We start from the raw sequence: 26922 nt of genomic DNA on the forward strand, positions 1-26922 counted from the left end.
GACATAAAACATTTAAAACCTTATTATTTCATAAGGTATGGTTAAGATTCTAAAATAATTGTTTCGTTTCTTTGCTGCCACTTTAATTTTGATGTTAGGTTTGTACGAAGACTGCTTTATTTTTACAAGCCTAGCAGTAAATTATATGCCAACCTAGACCTGGATTTTGCCAAGTCGAAGCAGCTTACAGTTGTGGGCTGCCAGTTTACAGAATTTCTTCTTGAATCTGAAGAGGTAATAAGCACTTTGAATATTTTCCAGAGCAAATATTTTTTTTGTATTGAATTTGCTTTCTTTCTTTTATTTCTGAATATGCATAAACTGTATTTAGACATATTGGGAATGACCATAGACCTAGGTTTGAATCCTGCCAGTCTTGTGACTTTGGGCAGGTATGTTGCCCTTCAGAAGACCTGGTTTTCTCTTGGTACAATGGAAAATAATACCATCTCCATGCAGCGCTGTGTCTAATGGGATTAAAGCAGGTGCTTGCTGATTGATAATCTGTTATTAGTAACTTCATCATTATTACTAAATTTTTTGAGCTTGATTAAAATTAGTTTTTGTAATTATAGGTACTAAATGCTTTTCTAACAATATCACAACATGTTTGCTTTTAGGATGGGCAGGGATACTTAGAAGATTTAGTAAAGGATATTGTTCAATGGCTCAATGCCTCATCTGGAATGAAACCTGAAAGAAGTCTTCAAAATAATGGTTTATTGACTACCCTTAGTCAACACTACTTTTTATTTATTGGAACTCTTTCTTGCCACCCTCATGGAGTCAAAATGCTGGAAAAATGCAGCGTTTTTCAATGGTGAGCATCCCTAGAAGTCCGTCTTTATTTGTTATTCAATGCTTTCTTTTAGGAATGCTTGTGTATATTAGGAATTTAAAAATATTTGGTGAATTAACAAACTGATACATTAATTTCTAGTAACCGTCATTATTTTCATTCTGTTTTTATAGTCTCCTTAACCTTTGTTCCTTGAAAAACCAAGATCAGTTGCTAAAACTGACTGTTTCTAGCTTGGATTATAGCAGAGACGGGTTGGCCAGAGTCATCCTTTCCAAAATCCTAACTGCAGCCACTGATGTGAGTGTAAAAGGCAATGAATGATACTTGTTGTTTTTATAACCTGGTAATTTATTATTTTATAGATTTTAACCAAGTAAAATTAATTATAAATTGTAAGAATATGGGATGGAATTTGAGTTTCTTATAAAATTTTAGTTCCTCAGAAGAACTCCATAGAGTACTTATTAAAGGGGAAGAAGCAGCTAGATAGAAACAGAAATATTTTATTTTACTAGCACTAAAAAAAATCATATCAAGGACTAGACCATCAATTGAATTTTGTGCCCTTTTCAAGTAGCAAAACTGTCCCAAAACAAAGTCAGATAGGCTATTCGTGGTGAAGTGTGTGGGTTTTAAAAAAATTTTTCACTTGTCTTCATAGGCCTGCAGGCTGTATGCAACAAAACATTTAAGAGTATTATTGAGAGCTAATGTTGAATTCTTCAATAATTGGGGAATTGAATTACTAGTGACCCAGCTGCATGATAAAAACAAAACGATTTCTTCTGAAGCTCTTGATATTCTCGATGAAGCATGCGAAGACAAGGTGACAGTTCATTATTTTCTAGTAAACTATGTAGACATCAATTTCTGTCAAATTTTCAGTTTTAATAGAAAACTATATGAAATTATAGGTGTTTTGAAAATAGGGCATTGACTGTCTTTGTGCAATTATTAATTTGCCTAATAATTATTGATTGTAGGCCAATCTTCATGCACTTATTCAGATGAAGCCAGCTCTATCCCACCTTGGGGACAAAGGTTTGCTTCTCCTTCTGAGGTAAATTTTAAGTCAGTTTTCCTTGTGGTTCTGTTTTCTGTTGTGTCCTCTCTGGGGGTGGGTGCAGCGCTGGCCGCAGTCTGACCAGGGTGCACTCTCAGGAGCAGCTGCTGCCTTCCGGAAGGGCTCACGTTAGAGCCGCGGACACACGTGAACACGGAGTGTTTCCCTGCATCCCGTGCCTCATGTGTTTCATGCATTTTCTTTCCTGTGGTTGGATTCACGTGGTTTTAGCAAAGATTGTGAAAATATATTTGTAATTGAGATTATAATCAATAATAGTGGACCTTTTCATTTTAGGAAGGGGCTATTCCTAAAACCTTTTAGCTCCTTAAACATATTTTTTGTTTGAGATATTTTAGTCTTTAACAATTTTTGGCAGACTCAATATTAAACTGTTGATCATTTTTATTTTCAGATTTCTCTCCATTCCAAAAGGGTTTTCCTATCTGAATGAAAGGGGTTACGTAGCAAAACAATTGGAAAAGTGGCACAAGGTAACTTTCTATTGAATAAGGTTCAATTGATATGTTTTTATCTTAGGTGGTAGATTTGTGAATTTGGAGGATTTTATTACATCATCAATATTTTGAAACTAAAGATTTAAATATTAAAATATTATATGAAGCTGAGTCAAAGTCTATAATTATTTGTATTTATATTTATTCTTTTTTAAACTACAGTTATTTGGTAATGAACTATTGATTTTGTGTATATTCTGTTGAAGTTTAGACCATCTCATTCTTTTTAATGCCAATAGCATATTACTGTATGAATGTATTTTAATTCTTTTTTTAACCCTCACCCAAGGATAGGTTTTTATTGATTTTAGAGAGCGAGGAAGGTAGAGGGAGAGAGACGTTGATGTAAGAGAGAAACATTGATCGGTTGCCTCCCATATGTGCCCTGACCGGGGATTGAACCTGAAACCTGGGTATGTGCCCTGACTGGAAATCAAACCTCCAACCCTTTGGTACATGATGCTCCAACCAACGGAGTCACACCAGCCAGAGCTGACTTAATTTTTGTAACCACTCTTTCATTGATGGGTATTTATATTTTTTCCAGTGTTTTAGTTTTGTAAACAGTGTTTGCTGGGTATTCTTACATAAATATCTTTACATATTTTTGCAAGTATGTCTGTTGGATAAATTTCTAAAAGTCAAAACATACGTGAATTTAAATTTTTGATAAATATTGCCAAATTATTTCCAAAGGGGTTCTACCAATTCCTTTTAAGTACTTTTAAGTGAAGATCTTTTGCAGTAAAGGTGGCAGTGTGATTGACTAAATGTTATCTGTGTTTTGTTGGAAGCATTTTTTACTTTTGACCTGATTAACATTAATGAGAACAGAGAGATTATTTCTTACCAAAAGGTGCTAAAATGATAGAACTCAGTTAATTTCCTTTTTAAAATTTCTAGTGAATATCTTCAGTGTTTAAAATTAAGAAGCAATTTTTTTTAATGGGGAAAAGGATTCAAATAAGATGTAAAGCAAAATTATTAACTTACACAGACCCCACTGATTGAAAGTGGGGGCGGGGGAATATAAGCAGAAATATTTGGGGTGTGCTAGAACATTTACATTCACAGTACCTTGTTCTGCTATTCTACTCTTTTAAAAAATTTCTTTAATTTTCTGACAGATACTTATTTTTCTCATATTTATGCTCTGAGATTTACTAGGTACCTAACTTATTACAAATTTAGTGAATTTATGATACTATATCCAAATAAAACAATATTATTTTCTAGGAATATAATTCAAAATATGTTGATTTGATTGAGGAACAACTTAATGAAGCACTTACTACTTATCGGAAGCCTATTGATGGTGATAACTATGTTCGTCGGAGTAATCAAAGGTACCATCCAGTTAATGGAATAATTTATTGCTGGTCCTCAAATATAAAATTTTTTTAAAAACCATTTTGTAATCATTAATTTCTAAAGTTTTCTGAGTACTTGGCTATTCTATTTCTTACACTGACAAAGGAAAAATCTTCTTAAAGGACAGCATTGATTGCTCAAAAATTTCAGTGGCATTCATAGCATACTGAGAATACCCTTACAAATATGGCATTCAGACACCCTCCATGCTCTTACTAGTCTGTCTTTCTAATCGCAGATCTCTTATTACTCTGAGGCCAAATAAAATTATTTTTCCAGAGAAATCCTCATGTCTTTCCACTTCCATATTTTTATCTATGTTGGGGAATTATATCAAATAATTCTATTTATCTAGTACTTTGTTACTGGTAATTGTTTTAATTAGCATATTTTAAATGAGCCAATAGATATAGCAATCATCTTTATTATACTAGATTACAGCGTCCTCATGTCTACCTGCCTGTACACCTTTATGGACAACTGGTACACCACAAAACAGGCTGTCATTTGTTGGAAGTACAGGTAAAAACATAATTTGCTTATTTTAAATAGCTACAAATTAGGAAAAAAATATTAATATTGTTAAAGTATTGTTTTTGCAAAAAAAATCTTAAAAGTCCTAAGGTCAGTGGCATAATGGTTTTTATTTATTTATTTAAATATGTTTTTACTCATTTTAGAGAGAGGGGAAGGGAGCGGGGAGAGAGAGAAATATTGATGAGAGAGAGACATTGATCTGCTGCCTTCTGCACTCCCCCTGCTGGAGATCGAACCTGAAACCTGAGCATGTGCCCTGACTGGGAAGTGAACCAGCTACCTTTTGGTGCCTGGGTTGATGTTCAAACACTGAGCCACACCAGTCGGGTGGCATAATTGCTTTTAAAATGTCCATCTTGTAATTGACTCAGGCAATCTACCTTTGTAATCCTTTGACATATTACTAGCTTATGTGCATTTTCTTGATTTATGTGTCACATTTTGCAAAGCTAATTTGTTACATGAAGTCTGTAACCCAGTGAAGGTCTGAGTTTTTTCATTTATTGTATATTGGGGAAGTGTATCTTAGTAAAAACATACTAAAGAATTTAGCTTCTTCATTCCTTTTGTTGAGAAATTAAACTGAACCTGGTACCGATTCAGTTATTTTGGTGAGCAACAAATAAATTATAAATTGCTATTTGTTAGTGCTTCACTGTTCTCATACTTCATGGAGTGTAGAGGCTTACGCAAGCAATTGTTCTGTGAGTATAGTATGCATACCAGGATTATGGCTGTCAATGTGTCTTATAATTAGGTGTTTCCAAGACATAACTTTATTATGTTAGAAATAAATAGTTTTAGAGGATTTGTGTGTATAATGTAGCAGTTTATTTCCTTTCATATCAGTGTTTATCTCAGGAACAAAAGTTTTGTATAAATATACTCTATAGATTCATATATGGGGTGGGCAGTTTATTTGTATTATAACTGTAAACCTACTTTTACCTACCCTTGTATTTCTATATTGATGTTAATATATTATTTCCTATTTAAAATAAACAATGATAATTATGACTAACATTTTTGTAATACTAAGTATTAAGTACATTTTTAAGCATTTTATATGTAATAATTCATTTAATCAAACCTATGAGACAGGTGCTATTACTATTCCTATTACTATTTTAGAGATTAGGACATCAAGGCATGGGGAGATTAAATAACTTCTTGAAGCCACATAGCTAATAAGTGCTAATTCTAGAATATTAGTTGAAAGTCCATGCTGCTTAAGAAATTTTCCATAAAATGATTTGAGAATTCTAAATATGCAAAATTTACCAAAGGCAAACCTTAAATAAGTTTTCAGATGTAATAAAATTGTTTCTTACATGATACTTATTTTTCCCTTTATTCAGAATATTATTACAGAACTCTGCCACAACATTCGTACACCAGATTTGGATAAATGGGAAGAAATTAAAAAACTGAAAGCATCTCTTTGGGCCTTGGTTTGTAATCAACACTTCTAGAAGATATTCGTAATTTTTTTATTTTTCTAATTTTCTCATTAATAGTAAATAAATAAAAATTGTTTTATATATGCAACTTGTTCTTAGATTAATATTTGAGAACCAAGATTGTTCCTGCCCCTTTAAATATTTTTAAGCTGGAAAATAGATTATTAAAGTATTAGTTTTATTGCTAAGGCATATGAACATTCATTTCTAAAGTTTCTTATTTGAGGTTTATTTCACTTTTTTTTTTCTCTCTCATAAATTGGATTAAATTTTTGTTTTTTGGCTAGCTTTCCAAATCTCTTGAAAGAGTTACTTTTGTATTAGATTGGATATAAGTGATTTCTTTTCTTTCAGGGAAATATTGGCTCATCAAATTGGGGTCTTAATTTGCTGCAGGAAGAAAATGTGATTCCAGATATACTAAAACTTGCAAAACAGTGTGAGGTTCTTTCCATTAGAGGGTATGTCATTTTACTCAGAAGTCTTTCTAGTGTATAATAGATTGCAGTTCACAAGTGGGTGTAAGGGAAGAGTATGTTATGATTTGGAGTGGTCCATTAAAACTGTTAACTCACTGAAAGTCCTAATGATAGAAGATATTTTTAAATGCATTAAGTTAAACATCTTAAGGAGGTCCTTGTTTAATAATATCATTCTATTTTTCTCATTATAATATTGAAGTTTACCTTGCAAATAAATAGTGAAGTGTAGTATGTGTCTAAATATTCCAGTTGTCCAGTAGTCTAAATATTCCAAATTTATCCCAGAAAAGCTAGTGTATGTTTTTTCTAAGATTGCATTATGTTCTTGTCAATTATTTCATTGTAATTAATATTTTTATTCGGAAGATTTTTATGTTATTTATTGCTTCTAATTTACCCCTAGCTCGTTTCAATACATTTTCCACAAGCTTAACAGTTTTTAATGGCTTTTGAAGAAAAATCAAATGTATATATAGCAAATTAATATTTTGTGATTGTCTTAAGAAACCTCAGTTGGGAATTATAAACTGTCATTACTATGTCTTTTACATACAGGACCTGTGTATATGTGCTTGGGCTTATAGCTAAAACCAAACAAGGCTGTGATATTCTAAAATGTCACAACTGGGATTCTGTAAGGCACAGTCGCAAACATCTGTGGCCAGTAGTCCCAGATGATGTGGAACAACTCTGTAATGAACTGTCATCTATCCCGAGCACCTTAAGTTTGAACTCAGAGTCAACCAGCTCTCGACATAATAGTGAGAGTGAGTCTGCTCCATCAAGTGAGTATTGTGACAGAGGCCTATAAAGTTAGCCCAAGTTCACATTTGTATTAGTAATATCAAAATTTACACGTATTTGCTCCATTCCTAATTTACCTTTTTCTAAGATAATTTGGCAATAGTAGCCTCTTGGAGAATGCATATCTTTTCACAACAGATGTGTAGCCACAACCTACATTGTTCTCTTACCTTATTTTCTAAATAGCCTTTAGGAAATCCTACTTACAGAATTAAATAATAAGCCATGTGCCAGAACCAGTCTCCTTGTTTGCTTGTCATATAACCTAATAAGTAAATGTTTATTTGCCTACTTCTTCATTTACATAGCTTTTTTTCCATTTTTCAGATAGAGATTGTTGACTAAGAATATATTTGTTAAAAGATAGGTTCACATGTTCATTTTTGAGAGAAGAGCTAAATTTTAAAACAGTGAAACTGTTGAAAGATAGAGTATCAAAAATTTATTAAATAAAAAACGGTTTGTGGAACCATTTTTAAGCCTTGCGCTAAATGTTATTAGGTGTATAAAATTTAACACATGGTTCTTTGTAAGAAGATAGTGCATCATTTATCAAACCATATTTCACCAGCTCTAAGATGCCATGTGGTATGAGATAACACCGGTACTTATGTACCCCTAAAAAAGAAGAAAACAAATGCTGCTTATTAAACTAGGACATATTATTGGTTGAAAGATGCATCCTGGTTTTAGTGATATTAAGTGTAAAAAATATACATCTTAGAATTGACAGAATATGGAAATACAATACACTAAGCAATTGTATGTAGGATTTATTTTGCCCTTCAAAACATATCTGAAGTAGTTTATAATTATTTAATAGAAAAGTTAAAAATAGAAATAGAATAAAATCCCATAGATATCATTAGGCACCTGGATTGAGTCTTTTATTAGAGTTGAGCACAGAATTTAGATAAGTTTCTTAGTACCTAAGGGAAATGGGAAATAAACATAATTGGTTTAGGCATGAATTTAAAATGTGGCTTGGTTATTTCTAAGTATAATTTGTTTAAGATTGGGAAGTTATTTATTATAAGATTAATTTCTCCTGCCTGCTGTGATTTGAAGATAAAAACCACCAGGAATCTCTGCCAACTAAGGGAGCATCTATGGTCAGGTCTCTCTTTCTCTCTCTAATTTAATCCTGACTATTTGGAGGTTTTGAAACTCACTGGAATAATGAAAGTAAACTTTATGTAAGCTGTGCCACGAGTAGTCCTCTTGTTTGCATTTGGAAATAATAGAAGAATCTATAAGGACATAAATTTATATTTTATTCAAGTCCAAACTGTGGGTGTCAAAGAAGCGCTATTTTTTTCCAGTCCTCACCAGAGGATGTTTTTCTATTTATCTTCAGATAGAGTAGGAGGGGGGGGGAGAGAGAGAGAGAGAGAGAGAGAAACATCAGTGCAAGAGAGAGACACTGGTTGGCTGCCTCCCTCACGACCCCTACCAGGGCCGGGGACTGAATCGCAACCGAGGTACATGCCCTTGACCAGAATTGAACCCAAGACTCTTTGGTCCACAGGCTGACACTCTAACCACAGAGCCAAACCTGCCAGGGCAGGAAGCTCTTTTTTTCTCCACAATAGTTTTTAATTTGGTACAGTTTTTTGTAATACAGATTTAACGAGAATAAAATTCTTTTGGGGAGAGATTGTATTAGGTTCCTAGGGCTGCTGTAACAAAGGACCGCAAATTGAATGGTTTAAAACAGAAGTTAATTCTCATTGTCCTGGAGGCTAGAAGTCTGAAATCAAGGTGTCCTCAGGCCACGAACCCTCTGAAATTCTGGGGAAAATCGTTACTGCCTCTTCCTAGCTTCTGGTGATAGCTGGCAATCCTTGGCATTCTTGCAGCTACCTCGCTCCAGTCTCTGCGTCTGTTACCACGTAGTATTCTCCCTGTGCATCTGTCTTCACAGTGTTCCCCCCTCTTCTAAAGACACCAGTCAGATTGGATTGCAGGGCCACCCTACTCCGGTGACTCATCTCGCTAATTACATCTGTAACAGCCCTATTAAGGAATCTCTTTTTATGTGGCTCAGCAGTTTAACCCTTCATTTTTGACAGTGTTTACCTCATACAACTGTTAAACTAAAGTTTCATGAAATATCTCACTACTAGGTACCATGATTTTACTCGTCATTTTTATGTGCTTTTATTAATCAGTCCTCTGTCACAGGTATGTTCATACTGGAGGACGACCGGTTTGGAAGCAGCTCCACTAGTACATTTTTCCTCGACATCAGTGAAGATGCAGAGCCAGCCTTCTACGACCGGCCTGGACCTGTGAAGGATAAAAATTCATTCCCTTTCTTCGCGTCCAGCAAACTTGTGAAGAATCGTATCTTAAATTCGCTTACTTTGCCTAATAAAAAACATCGTAGTAGCAGTGATCCAAAAGGAGGGAAACTGTCATCTGAAAATAAAACAAGCAACAGGCGGATCAGAACACTTACGGAGCCCAGTGTTGACTTCAATCATAGTGATGATTTTACACCCATATCCACAGTACAGAAAACATTACAATTAGAAACGTCATTTGTTGGGAATAGGCACATTGAAGACACTGGTAGTACTCCAAGTATTGGAGAGAATGACTTAAAATTCACCAAGAGTCTTGGTACAGAGAATCACAGAGAGAACACAAGCCGAGAGAGATTAGTTGTGGAAAGTTCAACAAGCTCACATATGAAGATACGTAGCCAAAGTTTTAATACAGACACTACAACAAGTGGCATAAGTTCAATGAGCTCAAGTCCTTCCCGAGAGACAGTAGGTGTAGATGCTACAACGGTGGACACAGATTGTGGGAGTATGAGTACTGTGGTAAGTACTAAAACTGTTAAGACAAGCCACTATTTGACACCACAGTCTAACCATCTTTCCCTCTCCAAGTCAAACTCCGTGTCCCTGGTGCCTCCAGGGTCTTCTCATACACTTCCTAGAAGAGCACAGTCCCTTAAAGCACCCTCTATCGCTACAATTAAAAGTTTAGCAGATTGTAACTTTAGTTACACAAGTTCTAGAGATGCCTTTGGCTATGCTACACTGAAAAGATTACAGCAACAAAGAATGCATCCATCTCTATCTCATTCTGAAGCTTTGGCATCTCCAGCAAAAGATGTGCTGTTTACTGACACCATCACCATGAAGGCCAACAGCTTTGAGTCCAGGTTAACACCAAGCAGGTGAGTAAATATACATTTAAAAGTGAATAGTAATGGTTGCATTTTAACAGATTTAAATATAAAGCATTAGCTAGGTTTTATATCTACATAAAAGCCTCCAAAATGACCTACTGTAATTGTTTACTATGGTAGGCTGTAAGCTCCTAGTTACCCGATGTGATTTGAAATGGATTCTTGCAGCTGCGAGGGGGGAAAAGAAACTCATTTAGGCCCTGAAAGTAAACATCTAGGCTTTGCAAGGACAAACAAGTCACAAGCTGTTTTTTATTTATTTCTCGCTTCTGCAAGGATCGATTTTAAAAAGAAGCATGTCGGGGGAATCAGGAGCTTAAGACCTACAATAACAAACAACTTTTTCAGGTAGGTCAATTTAAGGCTCCAAAAGTTGACCTCTTTTTTAAAAAATAACAGAAAATTTCAATGAAATTCTTTTCAGTTTATGTGGCTATTATTAAGTAAGAACCTAATGAACATTAAATGAATTCTGTGGCCCTCAGGATTCAGCAGTACCAGTTTGCCTGTGCTCAAGAACCTTTAGGGGATTTCTGTGTCATAGCTAAAGATTATAGCAAGCTGGTCAGAGTAAGCATTTTAGGTATGCAATGTTAAATTTTATTTTTGCAAAACTTTCATTACCTATTTTTGTTGTTTTTAGTTGGACCAAATAGTTCTAAAAACATTTTTAGTTTCAGATGATTAATTTACGTGTATTTAGTATTTGTTAAGTATTGAGATAGTGTCTGGTATATATTAAGTATTCAATAAAGGTTAGCTATCATCATAATCATTATTGGAAATTATTTTTTAATGTAATCCATTTGCCTTTTATATCATGAAAATCTTAATCACATTAAGAAGTTATTAAGCAGTTTTGTTTCACTAATGCTAACACATTTAGTAGATGGGGTTCCTGGTAACAGATAATAATATCTCTTTTGTAGAATTTCATAAATTATGCAGTAATGTCTTACTTACCTGGAACACTGGCTTTGGCAACCTCATCAATTCAGAACAAAGCCAGAAAAACCTCTGAACAGGCTCACCAATTTAAATCTATGCAGTAAAGTTCATGAATTTTATTCAAAGGAGGTACCTCTGACCTGCATTCAAAGTTAATATTTATTCTAGCAGCCTGGATGTCCGGTTTTCAGGCCCAAAGAAGCAGCCGTTAGAAGTTTCTATTGTTAGGCACACTGTAACAGGAAAGGACAGCTGATATATTTGGTAGCAGAGGAGGAAACCTGAATACTACAAGACAGTATTTGAAAACTCAAAGACAGCAGCAACCTGTAGCATTCAGCCCGGGGCAATAAGGAATATAGCACACTGAAATAAATAGAGTACCACCATCTTATAACTCAGTACAGTCACCGAGTGCAGTTAGCTCTGAACCATCCAGTTAGGTTTATTTATCTCATTGAAGTAGGCATTTTTACCCAAGTTGATTAAAACATACATACAAAGTTATGGTACTTAAATATTCCAAAGAATAAATCAGAAAGATATTTACCCCAAGTCACTTATTCTCTAACCACTCTGGGTTCCTTATTTCCTATATTCTCTGTTAGAACAGAAGAAGATTTGGAAATTTCCTAGAATAAAATGTCACATCATTGGCATTATAAAGAATGAATAGGTATTCTTAATTTCTTGGGAGAGAAAAAGCAGTCAAAAGAAACAACAGCTTATACAAAGGCGTGAAGGCATCACGGAGCGTGTTCAGGTCTCCATCTGTTCTCCAGACGGCGTGGGTACTGGCTTTTACCAGGTCCCGTGGAGGAAACAGTTGTGTTGGCGTTAATCTTTTTTCTTCTCTCTGGTTAGTTGAGAGAAAATGAAAACAGTGGATGATAACTACAAATTTACTTTAAAATAATGGTTTGAAATCCAGGCTGAGAAGATTTTTGTTTGTTCATTTTCTTATAAAATTGGAAGAGTAGCGTGCTGATGGTGCTGTATGATGGATCGCATGAACCCAGCAGTCTTAGAAGACCTATCTCACTGAGGTAGTGCCTTGGAGCACAGGAGAAAAACAATGAAGTACGGATTTTTTTTTTTTTTTTTTTTTTTTAGTCCTCACCCAAGGATATTTTTCCATTTATTTTCAGATAGAGTGTGAGAGAGAGAAACATTGATGTGAGAGAGAAACATTAATTGGTTGCCTCCTGGTAGATCCCGACCAGGGCCGGGGGCTGAACTGCAACCGAGGTACATGTCCTTGACTAGAATCGAACCTGCAACTCTTTGGTCCACAGGACCACGCTCTAACCTTTGAGCCAAATTGGCCAGGGCTAAAGTAGGAATTCTGAATCCTGAGTTTTAATCCTGGCACTGATTATGCTGTAATGTTTCATCTGCCTGGAATTCAACAGTTTTGCCAACCTCAGTGGTCTATCTAGAACAAAGCCAGGTAAACCTCGCAGTTGCTCACCATTACAAATATAGTCAAGTTCACGAATTTTGAAATATTGACACTTCACGTTACTCCTCTAGTAGAGACTGGACTAGATCAGAAGTTTTAAGCTTTTGAAATGTTGCTTTTTAAATAGAGAAACCTTTTCTTCACCAAAACATTTTTATGGAAACTCAGTAACATGTGGAATAGATAAAATGGAGCTACTCTGGTTGAATTAGGGATTGTAAAGGAGAGCATCCCATAATTTCTTCCCTTGTCTCCAGTAGACCTTGCTTTTAATGGAGTTAGAGAGGTATAACAATATAATTTAAAAACCACTGATCTATTTTTGAAATTAATAAATTTTAATTTTGAGTGGTTTTTAATTGGCAATTAACAGAAATTCAGAGTGGTTTTTGCTATGATAATTTTATTATGTATTTTTTTAATTCTCACCCGAGGATTTGTTTTCATTGATGAGAGAGAGAGAGAGAGAGAGAGAAACGGTGTGAGAGAGACATTGATTGGCTGCCTTCCATATGCTCCCTAACCGAGACTCGAACCTGCAACCCTTCATTGCACAAGACGGCACTCTAACCAACTGAGCCACACCAGCCAGGGCACTATGATAATAGTTACTGTGTTTATGAAGCATTTGTTTTGCGTGCTTTACAAGTAATTCTTTGTTTTAACACCAGGCTACATTATTATACTTTAAATGACTTGGATTTCCAAATATCAATATACATAGTCTATGGAACCTTAGTGGATTGTATGTACAAAGCAGATGCTTAGGAAATATTTTAGTATGTCTATTGCATGATTAAGAATCTGTCTGAGAAAGGAGGCCATGTTTGTTATGGAATCATTGGCAAGGAGTACATTGAGGAAATATCAGTACAGTGATACCTCGGTTCTCGAACGCCTCGGTTTTCGACCAAATCGGTATTCGACCAGGAGATTCGAGAAACTTGTCTCGGAATCCGAACAAATATTTGGAACTCGAACTTCCGAGATGAGCCGAGTTGAGCCGAATGGCGTTCATTCGGCCCAGCGCGCCTTGCTTGCGTCATCAGTGTGAGTGCAGAGAGAGAGTCACGCTTTGTGGAGTCACGCTTTCCTATTGGTTTCATTGCTTCGGTTCTCGAACAATTCGGTTCTCGACCGTCCTCCTGGAACGAATTATGTTCGAGAACCGAGGTATCACTGTATTTCATATGAGGCTATCTTGTAATTGCTAATAACCCAATTTTTCCTATTTTGTGTTTATCTTCTGTGTTACCTGACTCTTATGTTGATAAAGTAATTACCATTCAAAGAATTATAAGAAATTATTCTTATTTTTCATAAAAATATTAAAAAGAGTTATACCTGGGGACCATAACAGTTGTTTTTGGTAACAGTCAACATTGATAACCTTCCGTATATCAATTTATAACAACCAAATATTTTCAAGTATTTATATGTTTGCAATAAATAAGATGGTCCTGTTTAGTACCTGATTAGCTACTTTCTACTTATCTTTTGTGAAGATACGAAAATAAATTAAAATTTCTTTATGATTAATATTAGAAATCAAGAAACTAATGCAAGTGATTTTTATGGTATTATAGGTTCATGAAAGCCTTAAGTTATGCTTCGTTAGATAAAGAAGATTTATTAAGTCCTATTAATCAAAATACCCTGCAGCGATCCTCCTCAGTGAGGTCCATGGTGTCCAGCGCGACATACGGGAGCTCGGATGACTACATCGGTCTTGCTCTTCCAGTGGACATCAATGATATATTCCAGGTATCGTCCGTCCTCTTGTCTCCTTAGGACTTGGTTTCCTGTTTTCAATATTCTGTAACTAACTGCTTGATAGAAATTACAGAGTGAGTACTAATTTGGAGAAAGTGGTTTTTAAGGTAGTTTAAAGAAATTTTATGAAAATTATTTCACCTTTCACACTTGTTATATATTCTTTAGTATTTCCCAAGTCTCCAGAACATTATCCTCCCCAACCCCCTTTTCTTAATGTTTTTATTGATTTTTTTTAGAGAAAGAGGAAGAGAGAGAGAGAAACATTGATGTGAGAAAGAAACATCGATCGGCTGCCTCCTACACATCCCCTACTGGAAATCGAGCCCACAACCCATGCAGATGCCCTGACTGGGAATCACACCAGGACCTCCCAGTCCACTGAGCCACACTGGCCGGGCTGTCCTCTCTTCTGATGCCTTAACTGTAAATCGGCATCTTGTTTGTATTCTTTGTCAGCCTGTTTTCTATAGAAATTTAGTGAATTCCTAGCCTTGCTTTTTAATCACATTTGACTTATTCCTTATTGGCTTTTTAAAAATTGAGATATAATTGACATACAACATTGTGTAAGTCTGAAGTGTACCATGTATTTGTTGTTGTTTTAGCCCTGATCCTACTTGTCATCCCACACAGGACAGCACATGTTGTGCCCAGTTATATGAGGTGGCCCTATTCCCATGAGATACTCAAAAATCTCTAGATGGGAGATTATACTAAAGAATACACATTTAGTCAGAAGTCTAAAGACATTTTGGATAAATTCTAAAATAATTACTTTGCTATCCTTTTAAATCACCGAGAATAGATAAGGAATTGAAGAGTTATTTGTTATTTTGTCAAGTTTTGGTAATTTAACCTTCTTCAGTAAACTTTTTATTGTAGGTTCATGTGCTGTAGTAAATCCATTTAAATTGCATTTCATTTGATTTTGCTAATATTCATAAAGTGGACTTTTTTATAGCAGGACTTACCATGATTTACATCTGTTTTAGGTAAAGGATATTCCCTATTTTCAGACTAAAAGTGTACCTCCACATGATGATCGAGGTGCAAGAGTGTTTGCTCAGGAAGCAGGAGGTAATGTATGGTTTTGTTCTGAGACTTCTCTTTATAATAAAAAAGAAAAAAAAATTTAAGGAAAATTTGAAAAAAGGTTATTTTCAGTAGGATGACACTACAAATTCAGGTATACTTACTTTTGGACCATTTATACCAAAATAATTGAGTCCATTTAAAATTAAGCCACAATTTCTGTGTGTGAGGGACTCAAGAAAGTGTTTTCCCAACTAAGTACCTAGCCTCTAAGAAGACAAAAACTACATCAATTATTTCTGTTTTTAAAAAATAATACATGAGCCCTGGCCTGTTTGGCTCAGCGGTTGGAGCGTTCCTGCGGACCAGACAGTCCCGGGTTCGGTTCTCACTAGGGGCGTGTACCAAAATAAAATAATACATGAAAAATGTGTAATACTAATTCTCATAGGTCTAAGAAATAGCCATTTGTGTAAAGGAGTGAGAGAAAAATATACATGTTCTTTCTTTGTTATGAACTAGAAAGTTTAAATGATTATATGCCTATCAGCCACAGGTTTAAAGCTTTATCATCTTGATTATTGTTTTTAAAGGAGTACCTCTTTAGGCTTAGAATTATTCTCTTTAAGAAAATATTGAGGATAATTGAAATGATGCCTTAAGTGTACAATCTCAATGTTCTATTTTTGTATCTAAAACCTCATATTAATGTAATATAGCCCTGGCCGGTTTGGCTCAGCGGTTAGAGCGTTGGCCTGTGGTCCAGAGAGAGCCGGGTTCGGTTCCCTCTAAGGGCTCGTACTTCGGTTGCAGTTTGTCCCCGGCCCTGGTTGGTCGTGCGGGTGGCAGCCACTCGATGTGTCCCTTTCATGTCGATGTTTCTCTCTCTCTCTCTCTCTCTCTCTCTCTCTCTCTCTCTTTCTCTTCCTCTCTCTCCCTCCCACTCTATCTGAACAGAAAAATGGAAACATGTCCTCAGGTGAGGATAAAACAAACAAAAAAAAGTAATATAAACATATCTGCTGACTTTATATTATTTTCCTAATTAAAACAGATTATTTTTTTCTCCTCCCAGCTAAGGTTAGATTTTGAGTGATAAATAGAGTTCTGGTTTTCTTCCCTAGCTTCTGTCTTATAAATTTTCACCTAGTTTAAGGCACCGTGAAAGAAGTGTCACTGATGCTGTCTGTATCAGATCGTGTTTTATGTTCACTTATGCACAGGTCTTCCATCTGGAACTGGAGGTCTTGTCAAAAACTCTTTTCACTTGCTGCGACAGCAGATGAGTCTTACAGAAATAATGAATTCAGTCCATTCAGATGCGTCTCTGTTTTTAGAAAGTACGGAAGACACGGGACTGCAGGAGCATACAGATGATAACTGCCTTTATTGTGTCTGCATCGAAATTCTGGGTTTTCAGCCCAGTAACCAACTAAGTGCAATATGTAGTCATTCAGGTGAGTGATTAGGTCCTTCTAGATGAATCCACCTGGATTTTAATGTGCTCCAGTCCAGCCCTACTGAACATCCCTCCTACTCCATTCTCGCGACCTCGGCCTTAGTTCAGTCACTCAGCATCGCCCTGTTGCAGTGGTGTTTCAATCTCCAATTTGGCCCCTTCCAGTTTACTTCTATACTGCTGCTTGGGAGTAATCTCTCATAAATTCTTTATCTATTCATGCCTAGCACACAAGACTCTGTGATCTCTCCAGTACCGTTCCCCATTCTCCTCCTATGGTTGATGTACCCTTACTGACTGACTGGAAGTTTCTGAACAGACTGTGCTCCTTTTCATCATTCTAGGCATGAGAGATGTGCTTTCCCCGCTGTTTCTTCTTGCCCCTCCCCTTCCTTACACACGTGCAAGTTCATAAACAGGCACCCTGTCTGTTTAACAAGTCCACCCCATCCTCTCTGCTCATACTTCTGATTAGTTCACTTATGGCAGTGATAAGCCAGGGAAATATGGTTCTTACCTTGGCAGTTACTAAATAGTGGGGCAGGCAAGTCATAGAACAATACATACAGTGCAATCCCACTTTACACCCAAAGAGCAACAATGATTAATTTATAGTAGCAAAAGATTCAAAATGATATACAGACTTTGAACCATATTTTTAATTGAGATAACTGATTTTTTCTTTAGACCTTCAAGACATTCCGTATTCTGATTGGTGTGAGCAGACGATCCATAATCCCTTGGAAGTGGTTCCCTCTAAGTTCTCCGGGATTTCTGGATGCAGTGATGGAGTGTCTCAGGAAGGGTCAGCCAGCAGCACCAAAAGCACAGAGTTGCTGCTAGGTGAGGTTTCAGGGTCAGATCCAAGCATTGTTAATAAAACGGAGTTTGTTGTTGTTCATAAATACTGTTAATTAAAGTTGTCCCAGAATTATGACATCCATGTTAGTGAGGCCTGTTTAGCCAACTGTTGCACTTATTTATATCAGCATCTAAACGTACCCTCTAAGCTGTCTGCTTTCATTAGAAAGAGTTCTCCCAAATGATCAGAGTGTGTGCAGTTTATTTCAGTTTTAAATCTTAGGTAAGGTTTAACAACAAATTCCATGACTTATAATCATTTTCTGTTGTGATACAGATAAAATATTTTAATCTTCTTTTCAGGTGTTAAAACAATTCCAGATGATACACCAATGTGCCGTATACTCCTTCGGAAAGAAGTTCTAAGATTAGTCATTAATTTGAGTAGTTCAGTTTCAACTAAATGTCATGAAACTGGGCTTTTAACGTAAGTTAATACTAAGCATGAGTATTCTTTGTTCTGCTTTTTGTGGTGAAAAAGATACTTGAAATACTTCATAAAGGTAGACTAATTAGCTTACATCACTAGTTCTCAACATGGCATATCCATGAGGCTAGATTTTTTTCATGTGCTTCAGCCAAAGAACATACGGTAATGGACTGAATGAAGAAGCAGGCATGTTAATCCAGCTGTCTTCTGTTAAGCCAGACTTTAAGGAGACATGTAAAAGTGTAAAATATAAAATACTACTCTTTCTTCTTAGTTTTGGAAAATCTAGTTTTTTTGGTTTTTTTTCTTACAATATATGTATTTATGTTAACAAGTAATGGGTTTATTTTTTATTTTTATTTATTTATTTTTTTTAATCCTCACCCGAGGACATTTTTCCATTTTTTGTTCAGATAGAGCGGGAGGGAGAGAGAGGAAGAGAGAGAGAGAGAAACATCGAAGTGAAGGGACATATCGAGTGGCTGCCATCCGCACGACCAACCAGGGCCGGGGACAAACTGCAACCGAAGTACGTGCCCTTAGCGGGAACCGAACCCGGGTCTCTCTGTACCGCAGGCCGACGCTCCAACCGCTGAGCCAAACCGGCCAGGGCTAATGGGTTTATTTTTTAAATGAATTAATATTTTGAAATTTTCTCTAATTTCTAGTATGGTAATTATTTATGGTTGTAACCCACAAAAAATAACCTGTGGGGGGGTCTTTGATAGTTTTTAAGAAAGTAAGGGGATCCTGAGCCTAAAAGGTTTGAGAAAACCTGGCCTACATAAAACAAGTGATATTTTCTTTGATTAATTTTTCCCTTTTTTTTTTTTTTGCTTAATAAAAGTTGCAGAATTTTTACTGTTTTTCTAAATCACAGCAATATGATAAAAGAAAATTCAGACTATATAGTCAGCACCTTCGGGTTGTGCTATTTAAAGCAGTAGTCCTCAAAAGAAAAGCACCTCAGGGTCTCCTGTGAGGCTTTACAGAATTAGTAGCACCGACGCCAGAGTCCCAGCCCGGAACTCCTGCCTGCGCTCGGAGTCCTCGGCCCGGCCTGCCCCCCGACTCCAGGCGGGAAGAGAGAGCTCAGTCAAGGGGGGCGAGAACTTCAGTCTGACTTACCACACTGATTTATATTGTAAAACTTAATTTTGAAAATATTTGAGTCGTCCTAGACTGATAAATAAATTTTGCAACTTCTCATGCCAGTGAAAAAGAGTATTTCTTTTCTAACTTTCCAAGAAACATTTGGGTTTGGATTATTTATTTATTTTTTTTATCCTCACCCGAGGATATTTTTCCATTTTTTGTACAGATAGAGTGGGAGGGAGAGAGAGGAAAGGAGAGAGAGAGAGAAACATCGATGTGAAGGGACACATCGAGTGGCTGCCACCCGCACGACCAACCAGGGCCATGGACAAACTGCAACCGAAGTACGTGCCCTTAGCGGGAACCGAACCCGGGTCTCTCCGGCCCGCCGGCCGACGCTCTCACCGCTGAGCCAAACTGGCCAGGGCGGGTTTGGATTATTTTAAGCGATAACTCAATATGTAAGGTATGTGATTTAATTAAGTGTGAGGTAGGAATACTTAATATTTTATATTAGTATGCCATCACCCCAAATATGCCATTTAGTCATTATCTGAAGAAAAATATTTAAAAGGTGATATTCTGGAGGGAAAGTAGTTATTATAGTTTTATCCAACCATAGTCTTGCCTTTCATTGCAGAATTAAGGAGAAGTACCCTCAGACATTCGACGACATCTGCCTCTACTCGGAGGTCTCCCACCTGCTGGCGCACTGCACGTTTAGGCTGCCGTGTCGGAGGTTCATACAGGAATTATTTCAGGATGTGCAGTTTGTACAGGTAAATAGGATTGGTACTGTTGAAATTTATCTTTCAAAAATAATTCTGTGTTTAGTTAAAAGAGAGATCATATCTGTGGGTACATTGGAAAGTCATTGAAATAGACCACTTCTTTCCTAGATGCATGAAGAAGCAGAGGCGGTGTTGGCAATACCACCAAAGCAACCTGTAGTTGATCCATCGGCTGAGTCCTGACCTCATGTTCATGGTGTATATAGGTGGATACTAATTACATATTCGCATCGTGCAGTTCGAGACGCCTGAGACACTGCCGCTGCCTGGGCAGCAGGGACAGGAGCGGCCTCTGCACTGCGCCTGCAGACCTGGCGCACGGACATTGGAACTGCCGACCTCCCTAACCAAGCCGCTTCCTGTCGCCCGGGAGCCTCCTTCGGGTTCATTATCAATACCACAGTTTTAAAAGTTTTAGTTACCGTTGTATGCAAGAGCCAAGCACTGAATACCTACATAGGTTTTCTGTGTTTTCACTTTAAGTGCATACCAACAGTGGAACATAATAGGGCGTGGAGAGGCGCCCTTCACACAGTTTTCTCTTAGTTCCTTCCTTCGGGTGAGTAAAAAGATGCCTTGTTTGTTAACTAATCGCGGAAACCAGGAGTCAGTCTTTGGCTATGTTCTTTCACCACGGTGGGCTGTGCTGTGCTGTGCTGGACCTGCTGGGAGGGGAGCTGTTCTTTACGTTTGTAACACTACTTCAGAGGTTTGCGACCTCAGAGCAAACAGGAGCCTCGATGACCTGGGACTTATAAGTTATTTTTATGTTACTAGACTTGCATAAAATTTTTTATTTTTCTTCTTTTCAGTTTTGTTGCAATGTGTTGTTGTTATAGGCTGTTTGAACCAATTAAGGTTTTTCACTACAGTTCCTGATTAAAATCAGAAAACCATTTCACAGTTCAGCTGTTTTCCCACTTATATAGAATGCATATATATATGTTCAGTGGACTTCCATTTCATCAACTTCCCACGTCACCACTTTAAACAGGAACTTGAACAAGCACTAGTAATGTAGACCTAAAACAAAGAAAGCATTAAGTGATACTTCAAGGAAAAGTTAAGTTTGCCTACAATGTACTACACATTCCATGGGAAAAGAAGAGCCATATTTTTTTAAAAAAATTATTAATGACACTGTTATTACTATTAAAAATTGTAGTGAAAAGCCTTAAGAACTAAATTTTAAAGCAGCAGTAATTTAATTTTATATCAGTGTTCTGTTTTGCACAAACTAAATGCAGCGATAGGTTAGTTCATGAGTACAGTAGTTGCCTTGATCACATTTGTGAAATTAAGTTGATGAGGGCAAGGTGTTTTTTATTTGTGTGTTTAATTTGTATATGTCTGACAGGAATTAAACATATATGCAAATTTGTATATAAAAATAGCATGGCCGTCATCATTAGAATGCTTGTAAATGAAAGGATTATCTTTTTTCAGGTCTATATATAAATAGAAACAAATCCAGCTGGACTGATTAGGACCCTTTTTTAATTCATTTGTGTATACCATTTTTACAGCTACACGTCAGCTTTGACAATAGTGATAGTACATTGATTAATATTTTCCCATATCACAGATTCTTTTTATAATGGGCTTGTTCTGAGATCTCTGTAAAGAACCCTGTGAACTAGAAAACATAACTCACAGAGATACTTTCTTTTATTTTTTTATTTTACTGGCACTGAAAGTTGCAGCTGGGATGAAGCATCTCATCCCACTTCATAAACCTCTCTGCTCTTCAGCGAGCTGTCCGCGGCGCACGTCAGCAACGTCCCTGCTGGCACGCGGGGGAGGGCCGGGCTGCTGCTCATGTCCGAGGGTCTCCAGATGTTCTCACATCCAGTGGACGATAAACACACCCTTTCTCACACTCGACCTTATCCTCAACCCCACCCAGTGTTTATTTAAATGTCAACAGTACTTTTAAGAACATTGCCTGTCAGCTTGGTCTTTGGTCTTGGATGATTAAACTGCCTTCCAGAGAACCAGATGTCAGAGACGGTAGACCAGATAGTGGTTAGAACTCCAGAGGAGCTGACACAGTAATCTGTTCACCATGGGATTAACATATTTTAGACATTCATTTTAAACACTACCTCAGTTATTATTAATATAGAATATAAAATCTGTGGTTTAATCCCTCAGAAATTAGCAGTGATGTTTTTGGTCACACAATCATCCCCATCCCTGGGCCCCGTCTCACTCGTCCGTGCTGAGATGGAGTCTTCATTACTATGCGTCTGAGCAGTGCTTTTGACAGTTACTCTGAGAGACTTGTACGTACACATCATCATATTTGCCTATAGCACTTAGTTTGGGGAGACACTCAGAGCTTTGTGGTTATCAGTAATTTAAGGAAAAAATGTACCTAAATGTATGATACTGTTTGGTTTATCCATGTTTCACTGACAGGTCCAATGTGTTTTCTTTGAGTGCTCGTTTGTATAAAAGTAAACGTTCACAATGAGGAAGGCTCACGATGCAGTGCCAAGTGATCAGTGTGGTGTTAAATATTGAATATAGCGGAAAAGGTCAGGAATGGTGTCAGTGGTGATGGAAACAATTGAGAAAATTGTCTATAAATAATAGATATTACCAGACTATAAGATACCAAAATAATGTCAGTACTAGTTTAAGATTTTAGAATTAATCTTAGTCCATATAAATTTGTTCTATTGGTAATCATTGATAATTTGGAGGAATTTGGACAGTTGTGCTGGTTGTAAACTGAATTTCTAATTGTAAAGTGAACTATTTCTAATTGAAATTTTTTTCAAGAACAGATTTCAGCTTCACATACTAAGTAAATACTGATAAAGAAGGAAATTAGAAATTAGTATTCATAATTAAATATGATCTAAAATTTCTTACACTTTTATTTCCTGTTTATGCTTAGGTAGAGCTGAGGGGGGAAATTTCTTCTCCCTAATAAAATTTTTTAAATAAAGATTGGTAGCATATGGACATCCTGTAAGACAGTGACATTAAAAAAGGTTCTTTGGAGGTGGGTATATATATTATTATACTAGTTACTCGAATATGTGTGCAAGTACTTTTAAAATGGTGGCTTTAACAGTTTTCAGCTCTTTTATCCAGAACTGGAGACAATTAAAGCTGAATTTTTCAGGGCATATTACAGTGGCAAAGTGTTCAACAGTGAGGTATCAGTGCTTACATAGATTTGTCTACTGCTATTTAGATAAAAATGTTCATTCCATTCCGAGGATGCCTTTTATCCCACATTAAGCACAGATAATTAAGCAATAAAAACCAAATTGTCATCCAAATTATAACTGCAAGTATTTTTGCATGGTAAGAGTGAGGTGCTAATTTTGTGTGAGATGAGATTTGTAAACTACCTTGGGAAAGGTCCTTTGGAAGTAAGGTTTTTCCCTTTTTCCCATGCTTCCAGTTTTGCCTCCTATTCACAATCCATTAAAACAAGAGGAAAAAGAAAAGGTAGAGTTAATTGCCAGAGTTTTATGAGAAGAGCTTTTGGAATAAAAGAACATTTCGGATTTTCCAAAATGTAAGTTGGGAAAGGTCTCCCTTGTCTGCCATTCAGGAAATACATTGTTATCAGTTTCATTTCAAGAGTAGTACTCTGTGAGTTTCATTGTAAAGCATACCAGTGAAATCAGCAGCATTGTTTCTCACGTGATGTGAAGTCCAGGCTCTTCGTAGGAGCGTTCTTTCTCTTTCAGTTCCAGGTTTCCAGGGTGATTTCACTCGTAGTAGGTTTATATGACTTACACAGAATGTGGATTTTCCCCCCTTTGGAGTATTTTTGTAATGTAGGTGGATAGCTATGCTAACAGCATGCATAAATTGCACATTTTGTTTGATTTTCTTTATAAAATATTTAATTTGAAAAATATAATTTATGCCAAAAAAAAGTATACCTTATCATTTTGCCACTAAAAAGGTTGATTTAGCACAAAATACAAAAGTTTGGGGGCAAGCGTGGGGGTGGGGGGATAAAAAAAGTTTTCATAGATAATAGTTGAAAAATGTTCCATTACTGGCCTGTCAGAAACCCTGAAGCTGCTTGTAAAACAAATAGTGTAAATTAGTTTTGAAAAGTGGTGTAAGGGACTGTGAAAAAACCCAGATTAATGCTCCCTGACCACATGATTTTCCTTTAGTAATACGCTGCTACATATTTGGAGGTTCTGGTGTTTGTAGGTCACTGAACAGACATTGAAATATGATTTATATTGTATAACTGTAACATAGAAAGACAAAGTATTTATATATTTTCCGTAAGAATATTTCATCAAGTTGTGTATAATTTAAAATAAGGTTTGTCCCCAAATGGTTTCGCTCAACTTGATTTTTTTTTTTTTTTTTTTTTTTTGTGGTTTTCTTGTTTTGTATAATGTGTACAGTTTATGTCAAGGGCATTAAAAGCCTCCTGAAGCGTAATCTCATCAAAGGGATACATTCTTAATAAAATGTACTTAAAATTCTTACACTTGTGTTGTTCTGTTTGACATTTTAAAACAGTCCATGATGGTTTGGATTATATATCACTGAGGCTGATATGTATGCTTCCCAGTAAAAGTGACTCTTAGGCAACACAGATAGTTCAGCGACACATTCGTGGCTTGTTTTAAAACATTCTTCATAATTTAATCAGACATATCTTTACAGTTTTATTTTAACTTCAAATCATTATCAAGTGTTTGGAAAAATGGGTCAGTTTTTAGAGAGAACAGTTATGGATTTTTTTGAGAAATTAGTGTACAATAAAAATGATGACAGTATGATGACTTCTGTGCCAGGCATCTGATTCCTCACACAGAAACTGGCCTGATCATATAGGGTGATGTACTGCCGCCTAGTGGCAAATGAGTATACTACAAGGGGGAGGATTAAGCCTGGAGAGAGAAATTAAGTGTAAAGCTGGGGTCTTATAGTTTATTAAATGTGGTAATAAAATGTATGTCTCATTCTTAGAAATAGATTTATTTAAGTACATGCATGTATATCAGTTTGTCATTGACTTTCACTGTATATGTTCAACAGAAACAGTATGCCCCCCCCCAAAAAAAGTACAATTAACAATCATCCTACAACTGATCTTTAAAAAATGTGCTAAGATAGTTGAACTTCAGAAGGTTTGTTTCATATTTTAAAACTCTTGGATATAGAAAGCACTGTCAATCCATTCAGGCTGATAGAACAAAATGCCAGACTGGGTAGCTTATGAAGAACAGAAATTGATTTCTCACAGTCATGTGGGCGGGAAGTCTGAGACAGTGCCAGCATGGGCAGGGCAGGGCCGTCTTCTGAGTCTCGGATTTCTTGTGTCCTCACAGCACGGAAGGGGCCAGAGAGTTCTGTGAGGTCTTTTATGAGAGCATTAAATCCAACTCATGGAGGCTCCAGCCTCATGATCGAATCACCTCCCAAATGTCCCACCTCCAAAAACCATTATCTTTGGGGGTTACAATTTCAACATACACATTTTGGGAGAGATAATCAGACTATAGCAACTACTTTGTTTTTTATCTCAAAAAAGAAAGAAAGAAACTAAAATATACTAAAACTTTGTTCCTTTAAGGCTTATCATAGAAAACTAAGACAACTACATTTGCCAGGCCTTTAAATTAAACATGGTTATTGTGTTGTAAATATTTTCACTGCTAATTCTTGAAGGCTTTTTATCTTTTCTCTCCTCAGGGGTTTTTAAAGTTCTACTTCATGCAAAATATTTAACATATTTTATAAATTCTTTGAGATGATTACCAGCTTATCTTTCTGCAGAGCTCAGAACAAATACATGTGGTCTGATTCAATTTGATTTTTAAAAATTTTTTTATTTATTAATTAGTTTTTGTTACAGATGTTTCTCATTTTCCCCCAATGACACCCTCCTCCCCACCCCCACCCCATCCCTAGCTTTGTTATCTATGTTCATTGGTCATGCATACATGCATGTAAGTTCTGTGGTTTCTCTCTTCCCCCACAAACCGCCCCCCTCCTCTGAGGCTTGTCAGCCTGTACTCCACCTCCATGTCTCTTGGTTTTGTTCAGCAGTTTGTTTAGTTCACTATATTCCACAAATAAGTGAGATCATGTGATATTTGTCTTTCTCTGCTTGGCTTGTTTCACTTAGCATAATACTCTCCAGGTCCCTCCATGTCATCTCAAAGCATAAGAGATTTTTCTTTCTTACAGCTGCATAGTATTCCATTGTGTACATGTACCACAGCTTTTTAATCCACTCATCTACTGATGGACACTTGGGTCAATTTGATTTTCTTAATACACATTCCAGTGGAGAGTCAGTTATGCTCTAATTCGTTGTAGCCTGTGTTGGAATGTCGGCAGACTTCCGGCAGGTCGTGGCTGTGGTGTGACTGGGTCCATGCCCCAGCCTGAACCAGCAACTTGCCTGCACCTGAGGACCACTCTCCAGGCCAAGGCGGTATGTACAGGTCATCAATGCTAGTCCTGCCCACCATCAAAATACCCTAATGTTTCTGAGGATAATTATTACTGAGTTGTTTTTAGGTGCAATTCTGTAAAGGTCTCATGGTTATGTTAAAAAAAAGTGAAGCCCATTTAGAGAAACACAAGTATTTACAGATGATGTTATATGATTTGCTTCAAAATAGTATCAGGAGTGAGAATGGATGTCTGTGGATGGGCTGAAACAGCTGTGGGTCTGTGGCTGTCGGGGCTGATGAGTTTATAAAACTATTTTATGTCTGAAATTCTCTGAGTTTTTTTAATCCTAGTAATTCTGACACATGAATACAAATGTCAAAGTTTGAGTAACACTTCTTAAAGCAATGCTGTTAAGCACGTA

General features: G+C 36.5%; 1 protein-coding gene across 23 annotated transcripts in view; it reads left to right on the plus strand.

The window, feature by feature from the left end:
* The window catches only part of RICTOR (RPTOR independent companion of MTOR complex 2), a 107414-nt gene extending 82263 nt beyond the window's left edge, over positions 1-25151 (plus strand). For 10 of the 23 annotated variants that reach the window (XR_004961748.1, XR_004961750.1, XR_004961753.1 and 7 more), the window contains 21 exons: positions 99-234; positions 621-820; positions 973-1099; positions 1464-1628; positions 1786-1862; positions 2281-2359; positions 3620-3729; positions 4189-4276; positions 5650-5742; positions 6106-6212; positions 6789-7018; positions 9222-10230; positions 10519-10590; positions 14239-14416; positions 15421-15505; positions 16684-16917; positions 17607-17762; positions 18084-18207; positions 19946-20084; positions 20205-20655; positions 23002-24408. Coding sequence is in view for 5 of the 23 variants with exons in the window: in XM_036280463.1 (XP_036136356.1) it covers positions 99-234; positions 621-820; positions 973-1099; positions 1464-1628; positions 1786-1862; positions 2281-2359; positions 3620-3729; positions 4189-4276; positions 5650-5742; positions 6106-6212; positions 6789-7018; positions 9222-10230; positions 10519-10590; positions 14239-14416; positions 15421-15505; positions 16684-16917; positions 17607-17762; positions 18084-18207; positions 19946-20084; positions 20205-20279 (3484 nt within the window). In the remaining 18 variants the exon portion in view is untranslated. Of the gene's footprint in view, positions 1-98; positions 235-620; positions 821-972; positions 1100-1463; positions 1629-1785; positions 1863-2280; positions 2360-3619; positions 3730-4188; positions 4277-5649; positions 5743-6105; positions 6213-6788; positions 7019-9221; positions 10231-10518; positions 10591-10727; positions 10863-12170; positions 12272-14238; positions 14417-15420; positions 15506-16683; positions 16918-17606; positions 17763-18083; positions 18208-19945; positions 20085-20204 lie in introns of those variants that run through there. The other 13 variants (XR_004961747.1, XR_004961745.1, XR_004961746.1 and 10 more) reach the window with 13 other exon arrangements.
* The last annotated feature ends 1771 nt before the right edge of the window (positions 25152-26922 follow it).

Source organism: Molossus molossus, unplaced genomic scaffold, assembly GCF_014108415.1.
Source record: "Molossus molossus isolate mMolMol1 unplaced genomic scaffold, mMolMol1.p scaffold_m16_p_3, whole genome shotgun sequence".
Classification (NCBI taxonomy): domain Eukaryota; kingdom Metazoa; phylum Chordata; class Mammalia; order Chiroptera; family Molossidae; genus Molossus; species Molossus molossus.